Source organism: Vanessa atalanta, chromosome 9 (genome assembly GCF_905147765.1).
Source record: "Vanessa atalanta chromosome 9, ilVanAtal1.2, whole genome shotgun sequence".
NCBI lineage: Eukaryota > Metazoa > Arthropoda > Insecta > Lepidoptera > Nymphalidae > Vanessa > Vanessa atalanta.
Window position 1 is genome coordinate 12,448,312 of NC_061879.1, and position 14,815 is coordinate 12,463,126.

General features: G+C 33.6%; 1 protein-coding gene across 3 annotated transcripts in view; it reads right to left on the reverse strand.

The window, feature by feature from the left end:
- Positions 1 to 14,815, reverse strand: part of LOC125066496 (protein peste-like) — a 55,662-nt gene that overhangs the window by 3,020 nt on the left and 37,827 nt on the right. For all 3 annotated transcript variants that reach the window (XM_047674588.1, XM_047674587.1, XM_047674589.1), the window contains exons 2-8: positions 13,328 to 13,475; positions 7,309 to 7,447; positions 6,905 to 7,062; positions 5,548 to 5,763; positions 3,208 to 3,339; positions 1,139 to 1,310; positions 483 to 685 (exon numbers count right to left, since the gene is read on the reverse strand). In XM_047674588.1, the coding sequence (XP_047530544.1) occupies positions 483 to 685; positions 1,139 to 1,310; positions 3,208 to 3,339; positions 5,548 to 5,763; positions 6,905 to 7,062; positions 7,309 to 7,447; positions 13,328 to 13,447 (1,140 nt within the window). In that variant the 5' untranslated portion in view covers positions 13,448 to 13,475. The remainder of the gene's footprint in view (positions 1 to 482; positions 686 to 1,138; positions 1,311 to 3,207; positions 3,340 to 5,547; positions 5,764 to 6,904; positions 7,063 to 7,308; positions 7,448 to 13,327; positions 13,476 to 14,815) is intronic.

Consider the following 14,815-nt stretch of genomic DNA (forward strand, 5'->3'; position numbering starts at 1 on the left):
TAAGTACCATTCATCACATATTCTACCGAATAACAGCAATGCTCAGTATTGTAGTGTTCTGGTTTGCAGAGTAAGTAAGTCAGTGTAACTTCAGGCACATCTGGTGGCGCATTGAAGATGGACATTTCTTTAGGTGCCAATGTATATGGGCAACGGTGATCCCCTCCTATGAGGTTGTCCACGTGGTGCCTACATATTATAAATAATGAAATATATAAATAAAAAATAAATAAAGATTGGACAACGACACATACATTACTCTGATCCCAATGTAAGTAGCTAAAGCACTTGTGTTATGGAAAATCAGAAGTAACGACGGTACCACATACAACATAGAAAATTAATAAACTTTTTCTACATCGACTCAGCCGGGTATCGAACCCGGGACCTCGGAGTGGCGTGCCCATGAAAACCGGTGTACACACTACTCGACCATGGAGGTGGTCTAAAGAAAGAAAGATCATGATTGTATTTTAACTTACAGGTTCAATAGCGAAATAAAACGAATGTAGCTCTGGATCTGGGTTCATTCCCCGCACCTTCTCCCTCAGTTCCGGATCACCGTGCAGAAAATGAGGGAGCGAAAGGAAGGATGGACTGCCGTAACGACACGCTGAGACGTTCATCAAACCACCCCATCCGCAATCACCGTTGCAAAAACACGAGTTCACTGGTGTTCTTGTTGCTGGAATTAAAATAAAATTTATAATATTAGTATAGTTTGTTTATTGTATTTAATTTTTTCACCCCTGGCAATGCCTCTGAAAAGTTTTAATGCTTTTTCAAGCAATTATCTGACGTTGACGAACATGAGAGGAATCGCTCGGCTAGACGTCTTCTTCGTCTTTTCGATTGATATGTATTTTTCATACAATTTAAGTTTATAGTTTTATGGGGAAATCAAGCTATTTAATATGGTGACGATTTTTTACGACATAACTAATTATGTAATGATAAATAGAAAAAATCTATCGATTCGGGTTCTTTACGAGAGAACGAGGGCAAAACTACAAACACAAATTTGGTAATTTGATATGAGGATTTGTACATAACGCGTGTTGGTTATTATTCTTTTAAAGATATTTAAAGAATCATTACGATGCTAAGGGTGAGTAAGATCGTTACTTGGTTTACTTACAATTGTCGAAGCTGATCTCAGTCATGGTGTACTTGTGATACGGAAGACCGTCGTAGATACCACTTTTTTCATACTCCAAGTTGACAGTTCGGCACAAATCTGGCACGAACATCGTGAGCGTGCCTTCTTCGGTGAGATTATGTGGCATAAATTCACCCGCGCTTCCTGTTATCTGGAACGTCATTTTGAATGAGGATGAGTAAGACTTTTACATCAAGGGACGCACGCCAGGTATGGATAATGCATGGATGTCATTTGACAAATTGAATTTAAAGGTAGACCTTTTAGCAGATCAGATTCAACCATTGCATAAGTAAGGTGGATAACAAATGTCAGGTGAGAAGAACAGAGAAACTACAGTGCGCGACAGATTTTGAAAAAATTGTGAAACGGATATTGTGTTTTCTGCCTTTTTTATTAATGACATAATCGAATCTTACCGCGCTTAATATGACCACTTTGATATTGTAAAAACAATATGCTCGATTGAAGCGAATACTAAAAAACTATCTTTGATTGTTACGTTACAGACGAGTGCTGCCGCTGAGGGAACTCCCTAAAGCTATCAGAAGTTTGGTGTATGAAAACCGGGAATTCGATGGTTACTTTTATTAATTAATTACATACAATTCTATTTATATATTACCTTATATGAAAATAACGAAATGAAAAACCCCTAATTTTCACTATATGTACAATCTTATACAAAATGTGTAGTAAAATTTGTGTTAATGTTTCAATGTCAGGCAAAGGATACCACCCCAATTCAAGGAGAAGGTTTTGACCTTACTCTATTACCCTGCTTAAATTTGGTGTAGGAGACATATGTGACAGATTCTCATCAACTACGTGCAGGTTCAAAATGCTTACCTTTAACGCCGAGCCCGAATAAATATAATTAAAAAAACAAATTAATCATGTTCATTAAGTTGGGCTCGCCCCAGAGTTGAATTCAGAATAATCGGCTAAGATTCACGTCTTGTAATCGCTGGGCCATGACGACATGTGTAGTAAGTAGTTTTAGAATTAAAAAATGATTAGAAATAAACGATGATTCATATGAAATAAATTGCACGCGGATATATATGTAATTATTTCGCAATCAGAAACCATCAACATGCAAACAAACGATATATTATTTAAAGCCGTTTGGAATTAGCTAATTTTAAGAAAAATAATCGTTCTATACAATTTTGTGGTTTCAAGAAACGCCAATCGATGTATTTAATTAAACGAGATGCTTTGATAAAAAAGTAATATCTATCACGAATACCGTTTTCGAGACCCACATCAACTGACCTAGTAAGAAAGTTCAATGCACCTGATCGTCTACACTTAGCAATTATAATTATTAAAATCAAAATATAAAAGTAGTTTGGACTAGTAACGCAAAGATCTTCATTAAAAGTGTAACAGTTCGCCTTATTACCTACACTAGTGACGGCAGGGCTGGTTCATTTTTTGCCAAGAGTATCGGAGTTGCGACGCAACGGGGAAATGGTAGTATTTTTACCACCATTCCTCATTGTCGTGGCTTTTTTGTTCATATGCAATTCTTATGGAAATATATTTAACATAATAGAAATAATTTATAAGCATTACACTCGCTTATTTCATAGTCAAAAATCTACTAGGTTTGAAATATTTCTTTCTGAAAGATTTCTTCCTTTTTTTTTTTAAATATTGTTTAACATTTATATTTTTTTAGTAACTGATAATTTTGGAAGGTTTTCTGAAGAACTTTCAAAAGCATTATTATTCCATGAAACGAGTCCTGTGTAATCTTAGTATATAAATTACATATAACATATAAAGGAAAGTACGCAGATATTTATAACTTTGCCGATTCATAAATTCAAATCGCTTACTAAAAGACCATTAATAAATAAGGCATTATTCAACACAAGGTTACATAGATTATAAAAAAATCGTGGAGCTAACACTCGTTGACTTCCAGCAGGATATATTACCTTTAATATAACTGACTCAACTTTGTATTTCGAAAATAAAAGTCTACTTGAATAAAGTATATTTAGATTTTACATGGACTGTTTAAGTTCATAGCTTACCTTAGCACATTCTCCACTGTAATAGGGTAAGGTTTCATAGTTGTTCCATCTAAGTATTTGTCCCGGCAATGTCCCGCTCACCTCTCCTGTCGTCACCTCCACAAGACCTTCTGTGTCCATTGAGTTATTTCTCTGGGAAAAGATAACATTTGGTATTTAAAAAAAATTTCAACAACTCTACTATATTTTAACCGATGTTTGCTGAATCAAGCCTAACCAAGACACGCTGAATTTATATAATATCTATACATCATCATCATCATATCTAGCCGAGATGGCCCAGTGGCTAGAACGCGTGCATCTTAACCGATGGTTTCGGGTTCAAACCCAGGCAGGCACCACTGAAATTTCATGTGCTTAATTTGTGTTTATAATTCATCTCGTGCTCGGCGGTGAAAGAAAACATCGTGAGGAAACCTGCATGTGTCTAATTTCAAACGAAATTCTGCCACATGTGTATTCCGCCATTGGAGCAGCGTGGTGGAATATGCTCCAAACCTTCTCCTCAAAGGGAGAGGAGGCCTTTATCCCAGCAGTGGGACATTTACGGGCTGCTAATGCTAATGTTAATGCTATAATTTAATTTTCTTAATCTCTATAATTCATCTTGTGTTCGGCGAAGGAAAACATCGTGAAAAACCTGCATGTGTCTAATTTCAATGAAATTCTGCCACATGATCAACTCTAGGGAGATCTAGTTTTTGCTCAGCGATTTGCAGGCCGTTACGTTACGTTACTCTATACTATACCTATAGAGGTATAGTCTCGTCCAAACTTGTTTTAGGTTCAGCAAAGCTATCGGGTTAATGGTTAAAGTGAGTGAGTATACATTGTACTACAGAGTTTTAGTCGTAATTGTAATTATCAGCCGAGATGGCCCAGTGGTTAGAACGCGTGCATCTTAACCGATGATTGTGGGTTCAAACCAGGCAAGTTCCACTGAATTTTCATGTTCTTAATTTGTGTTTATAACTCATGTCGGGCTCGGCGGTGAAGGAAAACATCGTGAGTAAATTACTTTCTAAAAATTCTTTTTTTGATAATCAAACCAAAATTTATGAAAGACTTAACAATATGATTACTTGACTTTAAACTCATTATCTCCACGATATTTGCAAATAACCCACGACCAATTATCGACTAAGATGACATTAATAAGCGAGGACTGATCGGCGTCAGTGTAAATTGTATCGGACAAGGGTCAAGTGTTTTCTCATGAAACGAATTCGCATCTTGTACTCACGTACAGCGATCACTGAGAGTATTTTCCTCTCTGAAGAATAAAGATCTTAATCGTTTTCGGTATTAATTCTGTTATATTACAATTGGTAAGCATTAGTTCAATTGATCTATAATGAGCAAGTTACCATCATTATCAGCTCATGTCTGTTAGCTGCCGCAGCACCTCTCAAAGATAATAACTTTTAATAAGCTTAGAATATTTTTTTTGTTTGATTTATAATGGGTTACGTCATATAAATACATCGCAATGGTTTACGGGCAGCCTAGCGATATAAGAAGTCGCAAGATGGATCCTGATTCTTTGCTAATATCATACCCACTTCTAACAAGTGATAACCTTAAAAGGTCCCCCCTTTTAAATGGGAATATTAGTAATTATTTTGGGGCATTGCCACTATTCTTTATATAATAAAATAGTTAAATGTGTAGCGTAGTACGTATAGTATATATATTACAAATAAAATACATGGATCGATCGGATTTGCAAATAAAGAGATTCAAATGTATATTTTTATGTAGACTTCGCTCAGTGGTCTAAATTCGACCACAGTTATTGTTCAAAATTAAGGCTCGAAATGGATCTCAAACAACAAAAAAAGACGGTTTACAAAAAGAGAAGAAAAATGGAAATGAACTGTTTTAACGTCGTCTATTTATTAACAGATGTTACAAGGTTTTAAGTCAGGATTAAACTTTTAATTTGCGCGAAGTTTACATAGCTTCGTATTTCGTGCTCCGAAGATATCATTTAATCAGTATATGACAAATTTAGTAAGTAGTTGAAGAAACTATAATTCAAATCAGGGAACGTAAGAATAGCTTTACTTTGTGGTAGGGCTTTGTGCTATCCTCCCGCCAAACATTGACTTAATATAATTTGAAGGTTGAGTGACCCAGTGTAACTACAGGCACAAGGAACATTACATCTTAGTTCCCAATGTTGGCGGCGCATTGGTGATTTAAGGAATGATTAATATTTTTACAGCGCCAATCTATATGGGTGGCGGTGATTCCTTAACATCAGGTATCCAATTTGCCCGACTGCTTATCATAAGAAAAATATAAGGACGTGAGCATTTACTCATGCTTAATACCTACCTCATAAAACAATCCAAATCTGTCAACAGGTGGCGCTCCACCAGTAGTACTCGATGGTAGACTCTTCGCAAGATCCAGTAGTGGATCTTCGTAACCGTCAAAGAGAAGCTCTCCAGCAAGCCTTGAAATGGACATACCGTGGCCAAACATGGCCAGTCCCATTGACAAGCCCTTTTGTCTAAGAAAGCCCCAATGTCGAGATCGGTAGATAGCCGACTGAAAAATACAATATGGAACCATCAACTGATGATTGGTGCATATCACATTTATATACTAAATTAACAAAAGATATAACAAGTACGTTTATTGCATATAATATATACTATATAGTGTAATAATTGGTTTTCAATTATGCTTATTCAGGTCATAAGCTTATAAATTATGCTAATACTTTCAGATCGTTCCGTTCATAGTATTCCGGCTATAATTGACTGAGTGACCGTTTTCACTGCACTTTGGTATGGGTTACTTAAATTTCGTCTGTTATTATCTTTTTGTGTATCTGTGTTATAACACAAAAAACTTATAGTACAGAAAAAATAATTATCTAAATCATTAAATTAGGAATTGGAACATTGGTTTTTATTATTATTTAATTAAAAAACATTTTTTTTGACTCTTTAGTCAAGTTAATCAAAAAGTGTCGTCACTGTATGAAAGACAACACATAATATAATTGTTTTTTCATGGAAAACTTGTCCTTGAATATTAAACAGTAACGTATACCGAGCATTTTATCTAATATTAAATAGGAAATCGACATTATTTTTTTTGTCACATTAACCAAAATCGTACAATTTTTTAGTCGATTCTGTTCAAAATTATAAACACCGAATCCTACAGTACTCATCTCTTTATCTTAATTTAGAAGATGTTATTATAATTTAGTTTGAAAACTCCAGTCTGGAATAATTTGTAACTCAGAATGGATTTCAGACTGAACTTTTTAATGACAAGCCTTTCAATCTTGTTAGCTGAAACAAAGTGGATTTAAAAAAGGAAAACTTAGTAAATCCGCTTAACGTTAACTAATACATTTTTGATGAATGTAAAAAAGGTACACTTTTATATTTTTCACTATACGTTTTGCGTGTGTGTACATATATCTATTATATGATATTTTTTGTATTCAAGTATGTGTGGGAAAATAAGTATTTTCAAATAATATTGTGTGTGTTGTACATGTTCATTCATCCATTCCATCCATTCATCAGTCCATTCATTAGTCCATTTTTATGTTAATAATTATTAATATGATAAATATCTATATACTTATTAATTAAGAAGTTTCACTGCGTTTATTTACCTTTTAATTATCAGGTCATGGTGTTTTTGAAAAAGCAATTGTATTACTCACGGCTGCGATGACGTTGAGGATAGTAATGTTGTCCTGTAGGGTACCATTGCTGGTCTCGTCGAAGTACCAGCTCCGTTGCGTTCGGTACGACACGGAGTGGTTCTGGGGGTGAAATGTAACGTTCACGTGACGTCGGTGTTCACGAAAACGGTATGGTCCTGGGGATAGAATTGTTAATTTACATTAGACATTACATTAGCAGCCTGTAAATTTCCCACTGCTGGGCTAAGGCCAGGAGGCCTTAGTCCAGCAGTGAGAGAACTCCCTTTGAGGAGAAGGTTAGGAGCAGTTGCTTCACAGTATGTTTACAACAATATTATGTTTATTCACAATAATATAGATCTTTTTGAAAGAAACGGTGACAATCAGTGTACAGTCACGAGGAAGACGAAAATCTGTCTTACCTATTTCAACCAAATCTGGTATTTCTTCAGGAAACTGTTCCGCGTTGGTCCAGTTGAAGAGATACACGTCGAAGAATAGCGGTACAGATGGCGCCACCCAGTCGTTGTAGCCTCGGGCTTGAGGCGATAACTTAATTTGCTAAAACATAATACGGCATGTTTTAATAACAGGAATATTGAAATGACTAAAACTGCGAAACCCGCTGTACCTTCTGGTATAAGTTTTATATATTTTGCTGTAGCGGTTTTTCCACCAACTTTACAAAAAACAACATCTTCCTCTTATATAGAAATCTTGAAGATTTATTTTCGCGATTTTCAATATCGATTTTTTATCGTGTATCCTAGTTCTCTTCCAATACGGCAACTTTTTTTGCTTCAGTATTTAATTTTCAGAACGGACAAATATTGAAACATTTACACGGTGGTAGATGGTAGTATTGAAACATTTACTCTGTGAAAGCCTGTATCTGGGTGGTACCACCTATTCATAATTTACACTACTACTAAATAATACTACTTATTATTTATGTGCTCCGGTAAAAGTATAAGTGAGCCACTGTAATAAGGCTCAAGGTACATACATTTTTAGTTACTATTGTTGCTGGCACAATATTCCTATCGAGGAAGGAATTTAAAAAAAACTTTAGATTAACACATTCCATGCGATTTACTTATTAATATATACACTATAAGCATCTTTATTTATGTACATATGTTTATTTATAAAACTATTCAACTTTACTTAAAGCAACTTTAATTTTATTGTCAAAGTTCCAATAAAAACTTCGTCGACATTAAAAACGGCATTTTTTCATAAATACCACAGACACAAGATCGCGTCATGATATGATATCACGTTAATTCAATGACAAAGTCTTTAAATTATCTTTCTTCCTCCTGTGACTGGAACAGGCTTTAAGGCAGTTTGTTTATTGAAGAAATTTGACGAATCCAGCTGTAACCTTTGATTTCATCCCATTCATAATTAAAGTCGTGCCGTCTGTTTATGTCAACCTTGATCGTTATTGGGGATTAATTAAAACGGTTTAAATACGCGATTGACTGGGGTCAAACGAAGTAATTGAGTTTAACATGGAGCAAATTGGCGAAACGTGCAATGACTTATATATGTATTGATATTTTATACATTCATTTATGATATGAGATGCTCTTGACCACAGGCTTCGGCTACAGTGGCCAATCACAAAATGATATCTGCGCAGATGTCGAATTGCACCAATAAGGGGGCACTGTACCCTATCAGATATCAGTTCACGGCTTTACGTGCACGGGATTATGACAAATCAACGTTCTACCTAGGACTGTATAGTGAGTTTCTTTGCAAAGAAAACTTGACTAGACCAAAGGTAGTTAGTTAGTGGTTTTTTCTTTGACATTTTAATACGTTTAAAATGTTAAAAAAAAAAAACTAAACACGTAAATGCGATAGAGTAATCGATAATTAGACGATAAAATTATACGTATAGTTAATCCCAAAAATATATATTTATCTACAAGTTACACATAATATTTCTTTATCAAAGTATTTCCAATTAATTGTTTTTTCCATTTATTTGCATTAGTTGTAAATTAATGAAAACGGGGCCTTAATGACGCAACCTATTAAATACACATATGTTTTTATACACTTTATATATTTACCATTAGTGTCGTACACTGTTGAGGAATTAATACAAATCATTTAATAAACCATCGAGTAGCTTATAAACTGTGAGTAAAACAAACGCGTTCAGTCAAATCTTCAAAATGCAAATTTGTTTTCAAATCAGTGTTTTCAAATCTAATACACGTACAATACATCAATAAAAACGAACTATTAATATATTGTATTTGTCTGAAATTACTATGTTTATATTAATGAAATTACGTCTGGTCATCATAGTACATACGATTTGTACAATTTGAAATAAAAAATAATCGCGAGAGCGTAAGAATAACTGTACTGGGTGATATGGCTTTGTGCAAGTCTGGGTAGCTACACTCCACTCACCATATTTTCGACCACTAAAGATTTTTGTGGTCCGGTTTGAAGGTTGAGTGATTCAATGCAACTACGCCTACAGGAACAAGAGATATAACATAGGTAATAGTTCCCAAAGTTAGTGACGCAGTATAAAAAAATAAGTTATTACACGACTGTCCAAACAAGAAGTGTAAAGTTTTAAAGGATTCATGTTTGTGCGCATGTTTGTACGTGTGTGACTTTCTTTATTCCACTATAACTTTTAAATCCCTGAATAGTTTTGTATTTTTGTTTCCCTGAGTAGTGACGCAGACTATGAATTAATTCATTCTCTAATTCAGGGCAGTAGTATTTTTCAATTATAACGTGAAACGAAAGGCAATAACAAGTACTATATGATACATTTTGTCCCGACCATTTTCTATCCCGATACACCTCTTTTCTCTTCTGTTACATCAGTCGCCATGGCTGAGAGTCTCTCTTGCCTAAACAAACGAATGACGTTCGGAAAAGGATGAATCGGGTATTCAATTCCTCACACTGGATAATCTGATCTTACGTCACTAATAATCAAAGGTGAGCTTGGTGGACAGTTCCAGCACAAACTGTTGTGGCATGGCTTAGACTTGGCTTGGCTTAGCATTACAAACGTTATTAAATTTTTCGTATATAACCTGATTTTAAGTTAATATTAAAAGTCGGTCTACGCAGGTATATCTGCATACAGTACTTGTTTTATTAATTATTAATTGTATATGTAGTTATTATATAATTCCATTTGCGAATCAATTAATATAAAATATTAAAGCTATGTTAGTATTGCCATTATAACGTTATACCAGTTTTATTGATAATGAAACTGGTTTTATTTTTGTACTAGCTGAGGTTCACGGTTTCACACGCGTTTAATTTATCTGTATACTATTTTACGTAAAATAACAACAACACTAAACTCGATTTTTTTTTTATTATTTATTTAAGTTGGTATTATAAAGTGTCATCAAAGATTACATGATATATTTTTCCCGTTAAATAATGAGTCCCTTGCATTTATGTTTTATTAGTTACTTAAAACCGTTACCTAAAAAGTTCTACTTGAAAATCCAAGGAATAAATAGAAATAAATCACTCAAAATAATATTACAATATTCTTTATAATTTTTATTTTATGATAAGTTAAGTCTGATAAACCTGAATCACGCTATTAATGTTTCCTATGACGATATATATATATATATATATATATAAAATATATATAAATAATCAAACACTTTCTATCAGGAAGACCTCAGAGTGATACCTTTTGCGATACATGCATGGACCTTTATGTGAGCTCAAAATAAGCGGCTTGAGTGTCAAGAATCAGGAAATGCTGTCATAGTCAGTAGAGCTAACAGTAACAATCACTTCGATAAAAGAAAAACATCTGAAAATCATAAAACGCTGCTAATGATACTCCGACGTCAGTAAGACTCGAAATACATTTATGATATTTTTATAAGCTTTCCTTATAAATCTAATGCCATTTGAAACCCGTAGGTAGTCCCAAGGGGGAGAACTCACTCGTATTCACTTGAAACTTAATATTCGTACTTTTCGAGACACGTAATATTTTAGGGTTTTAGAAATTTAAACCTTATATCTTTAATTTAGTTAATTTATATATATAATTTATATGTAAGATTCTTTATATATATATTTATACATGTAGATATAAAGAATCTTAAAAATGTGTAACTTCAAGGAGCTTACTAATATTTATATTTTTTACTTGTAGTGTACAAACTTTAATAGTCCACAAGACAATAAACAAAATAGTAATGACTATAGTATTAAGCATAGAAGCTATAGAATTAATAATAATTTAAAAAAAAAGAGTTTCAAGGCTATAATCATGAAATACCTACCAACCAGTAAAATAATGCGTCTAGTATTTATTTAAATATGTATTGAAACGAATTTTACACACAAGCGAAGTTGCCACTTGAGTTTCATTCAGGGTTTATACGTTACTAAACTCCTGTTGATGTGTCGGTAGAATTGATGGCCACTCTACCATCAAGTAGTTTTATTTAGATATATTTGTTATTGTTTTCCTGTTTTATAGAATAAAATATTTCATAATATTATTCAATTACAATTGCTTTTACGAATTCCTGCATTTATTCATAACTTGATGTGAACCAATTAAATTATATAATTTATACTTAATTAAAAAGGCGTTAGAGTTAGCATTAAAAGTATTTGCTCATTAAGCCTTTTCATCTTAGAATTCCATAACGGTTTGAAGGGATAGATTTGTTGTGGCTGAGAGGGTCTGCAAGATTCACGTTGATCACGCCTGTCGTGAACGAAAACTATATTTAACGAATACTGAGTGAATTATGCACGTTTTGGTATGAGTTTGTTTATGAATTATATGGTAAAATTGGCAAAGGACCCAGAAAGTCGGAGCTCGGGGCAAAAGCTTGAGAAAATGGCATCTATCCTATCCAATTAAAAAAAAATATTTTACTGTTTTCTGTCCGTTTCAGTTTGACAGAGTCTCATAAATAGTCATATCAACCATTAACATCCTTATGTTTTCTACGAGTCTGTCCGAAAAGACAGAAAGGTTCCAACGATGGAGGTCCGTCACACTCAGGTGTAGCTATCAGTGTGTACTTGTAGTCGGTACAGCTATTTAAGAGTCAGTTGAAAATGTCGTAATAGTGCCGAAAGATTTTTATCCATTAAGAGTTTTTAAAAAGACCTTCCGTGTAAATTCTTCAATCTCCATTTTTATTCCAGTAAAAGATTCTAAGTTCCACCAGTTTGTGTTACACGTTTTTGACTAGAGATCGTGGAGTAAGTACTAGTCGTCATAGTATTGCAATGATTTTTCTTGGATCCTCATGTTTTAAAAAATATTTTTCTGATAACCGATTATTCCAGGAAGAGGCATCAACTCCATCACAGAGTAAATAAGTTACTAGGGCACCTACCTACACTAGCAGTAAATATATTAAGCGAGTTTTGGTGTAAATTTGCATATTAAGATATAATAATAATAATCTTAATAAAAGCCTTAATATAAATTATAACTTTAATTAATCTAAGTGGTGTGTAGAATTCTTCAGCAACCAGTTTGTTAGTCAGGTTATCTTTCGACATAGGCCTCCCCAAGTTTCTTCAATTCGTGTCTGTCACGAGCAATTCCTCTCCAAACTTTTGGTAGGTCATCTTCCCATCTCTTGATTTGACGTCCCTTTTATCATTTTCCATTCCTAGGATACCAATCCATTGCGTCTTTCGTTGATTTTCCTTTGTTTGTTCTCATAATGTGACCAGTCCAGTTCCATTTCAGGTTTTTAATCTTTAGTCCATCGCTCAATTTCGTCTTTTTCCTTATATTCGTAATGCTCCATCTGTCACGTAGCCTTATGCTTAGCATGCTTCGTTCCATATTGCGTTGGCAAACTATAAGTTTTTGGATGTTTGTACTGGTAGCCGGCCAAGGTTGTAGCGACTATTATTTAACACTTCTTTGCATATAAGATATAAATTATAATTAAAAAGATAAAGCTTGTTTAATGTCTTTACGTTGCTTTTACTTGTCAAACCAGTAATTTTGTGTGGTTTTAAAAATGGAATTTGTTCAAATACTGGGTTTATTTGAACAGATTCCATTTTTGAAAACCATGTAACACTCACTCATCAGATATTCTACCGCCAAACAGTAACACTTAGTGTTGCGGTTTCTGGTTTTATTGTTGAGTGAGCCATTTAGTTACAGGCCCAATGGAGATAACAGCTTAGGTCCCAAGATTGCTGATGTATTGCTATTTCTAATAGCACCAATGTCTACAGGTGGTGGTGACCACTTGCCTACTAAAATTGTAAAAAAAATATGAAGTATTGTTACGTTATGTAGCTTCCTCAATTAACAGGTTATCTAACGCAACTTATTATTCGTGAAGCTGATATTTATTTGTATTGTACAAACGCACCGGATTTATAATATAAATATAGAATATGTCGTAATGTACTTACAGAATTAAATGCAGATTCGAAGATGGAGTTCCAAGCGAGCGCAGTAGCGAGCGCCGCGCCTGCGCAGAGAGCGATCAAAAAGATCGCCAAGCGTCGGCACGTGGGCGCACGCCCGCGCATCGCGCACGCGCACTCTATTGCGGCAGATCTATAACAAGGAAAACGATAGTAAAATAATTTATTTCAGTAATATTAAATTAAGAATACATTATTTTTATAGCGAAACATACTCTGAGTTGAACATTCCAAATTAAATATACATTTTTTTTAATTATACATTACATACAAATTAATTATACATTTTCATAGTTGAAAATAGGAATAATAAGTATTATTATTATCACATGTAATATGTATAATAATAATACTTATTATTCCTAATGTATAATAAGTATTATTATCATCACAATATTAGTTTTTAAATGAATGATTTAAAATAATTAAATCTTAAATTTGCGTTAGTAGGAATTCGTCAATAAATTTTCATGAATGACATTAATCAATAATTTTTCTTCCGAATTCGTTTTAGATTTGGATAGATTTGGAATAGGTCATGTTCATTAAATAGATTAAATAATAGAGAACGTATTTTATTATCCTACAATGACGTCATTTGAACCATTTAGACAAAGAAACAGCGTCGATTTAAAATAAAAATATTATAAGTAATATGAGCAGTGTTCTATAATAATACGTATTATTTTGCAGTTGGAACATCTTGGAACAAAACCTTTATTAAAACTATACACCACGCCTTCATTGGTGAGAGGAGGACTGGTTCGTTTTTTGCCCAGATGATCGGACTTACGTTTCAACAGAGAAATGCTGTTAGCATTTTTGCCATCATTCCACGCGGTCATGGTTTATACAGTAACCATCTTTAATTTTTTTTTGTATAGTTAAGGGCGTAGTGTTCATAATTTTTTTGTAAATAAATTTGTATTGTTTTTATATTACTTATTTATCATTTGATAAATTAAGTAATTATTTATTTTCGTTACTATACTATGTATAGTTAAGAATTGTCTACTTAAAATAACTACAACTACAAGTTACAAACACAAAAGGACTTTGAGCAAACTAAATACCTAAATATTTAATATCTTAAATGCGTTCCACTACAAAACAGGATAGTAAAAAAAAATGGGTTCATAATAAAAATTAAGAATTGTTTTCTTAAAAGAATAGCAGCAATGCCCCAAATTAATTAAGGAATTACCAATATTCCTATTTACCCCTCCTTTTAAGGTTATCACTTGTGTAGGATTGGGGACGACAAGAGCCTAAGGGGTCTGGATCTATCCTGCGACTTTTTACATCTCTACGCGGCCCGTATATCTTTGCGCTATTGACGCTTCGAAATTATATATTTCTGTATAATTCTTATTCCTAAGCAGAAGAAACGTGAAATTCACGCTTGTCACGTCAATAGTCTAAATTTAATTCTAGACTAAAATCTTCTAGTATGAATTGTATGTACCTACTATG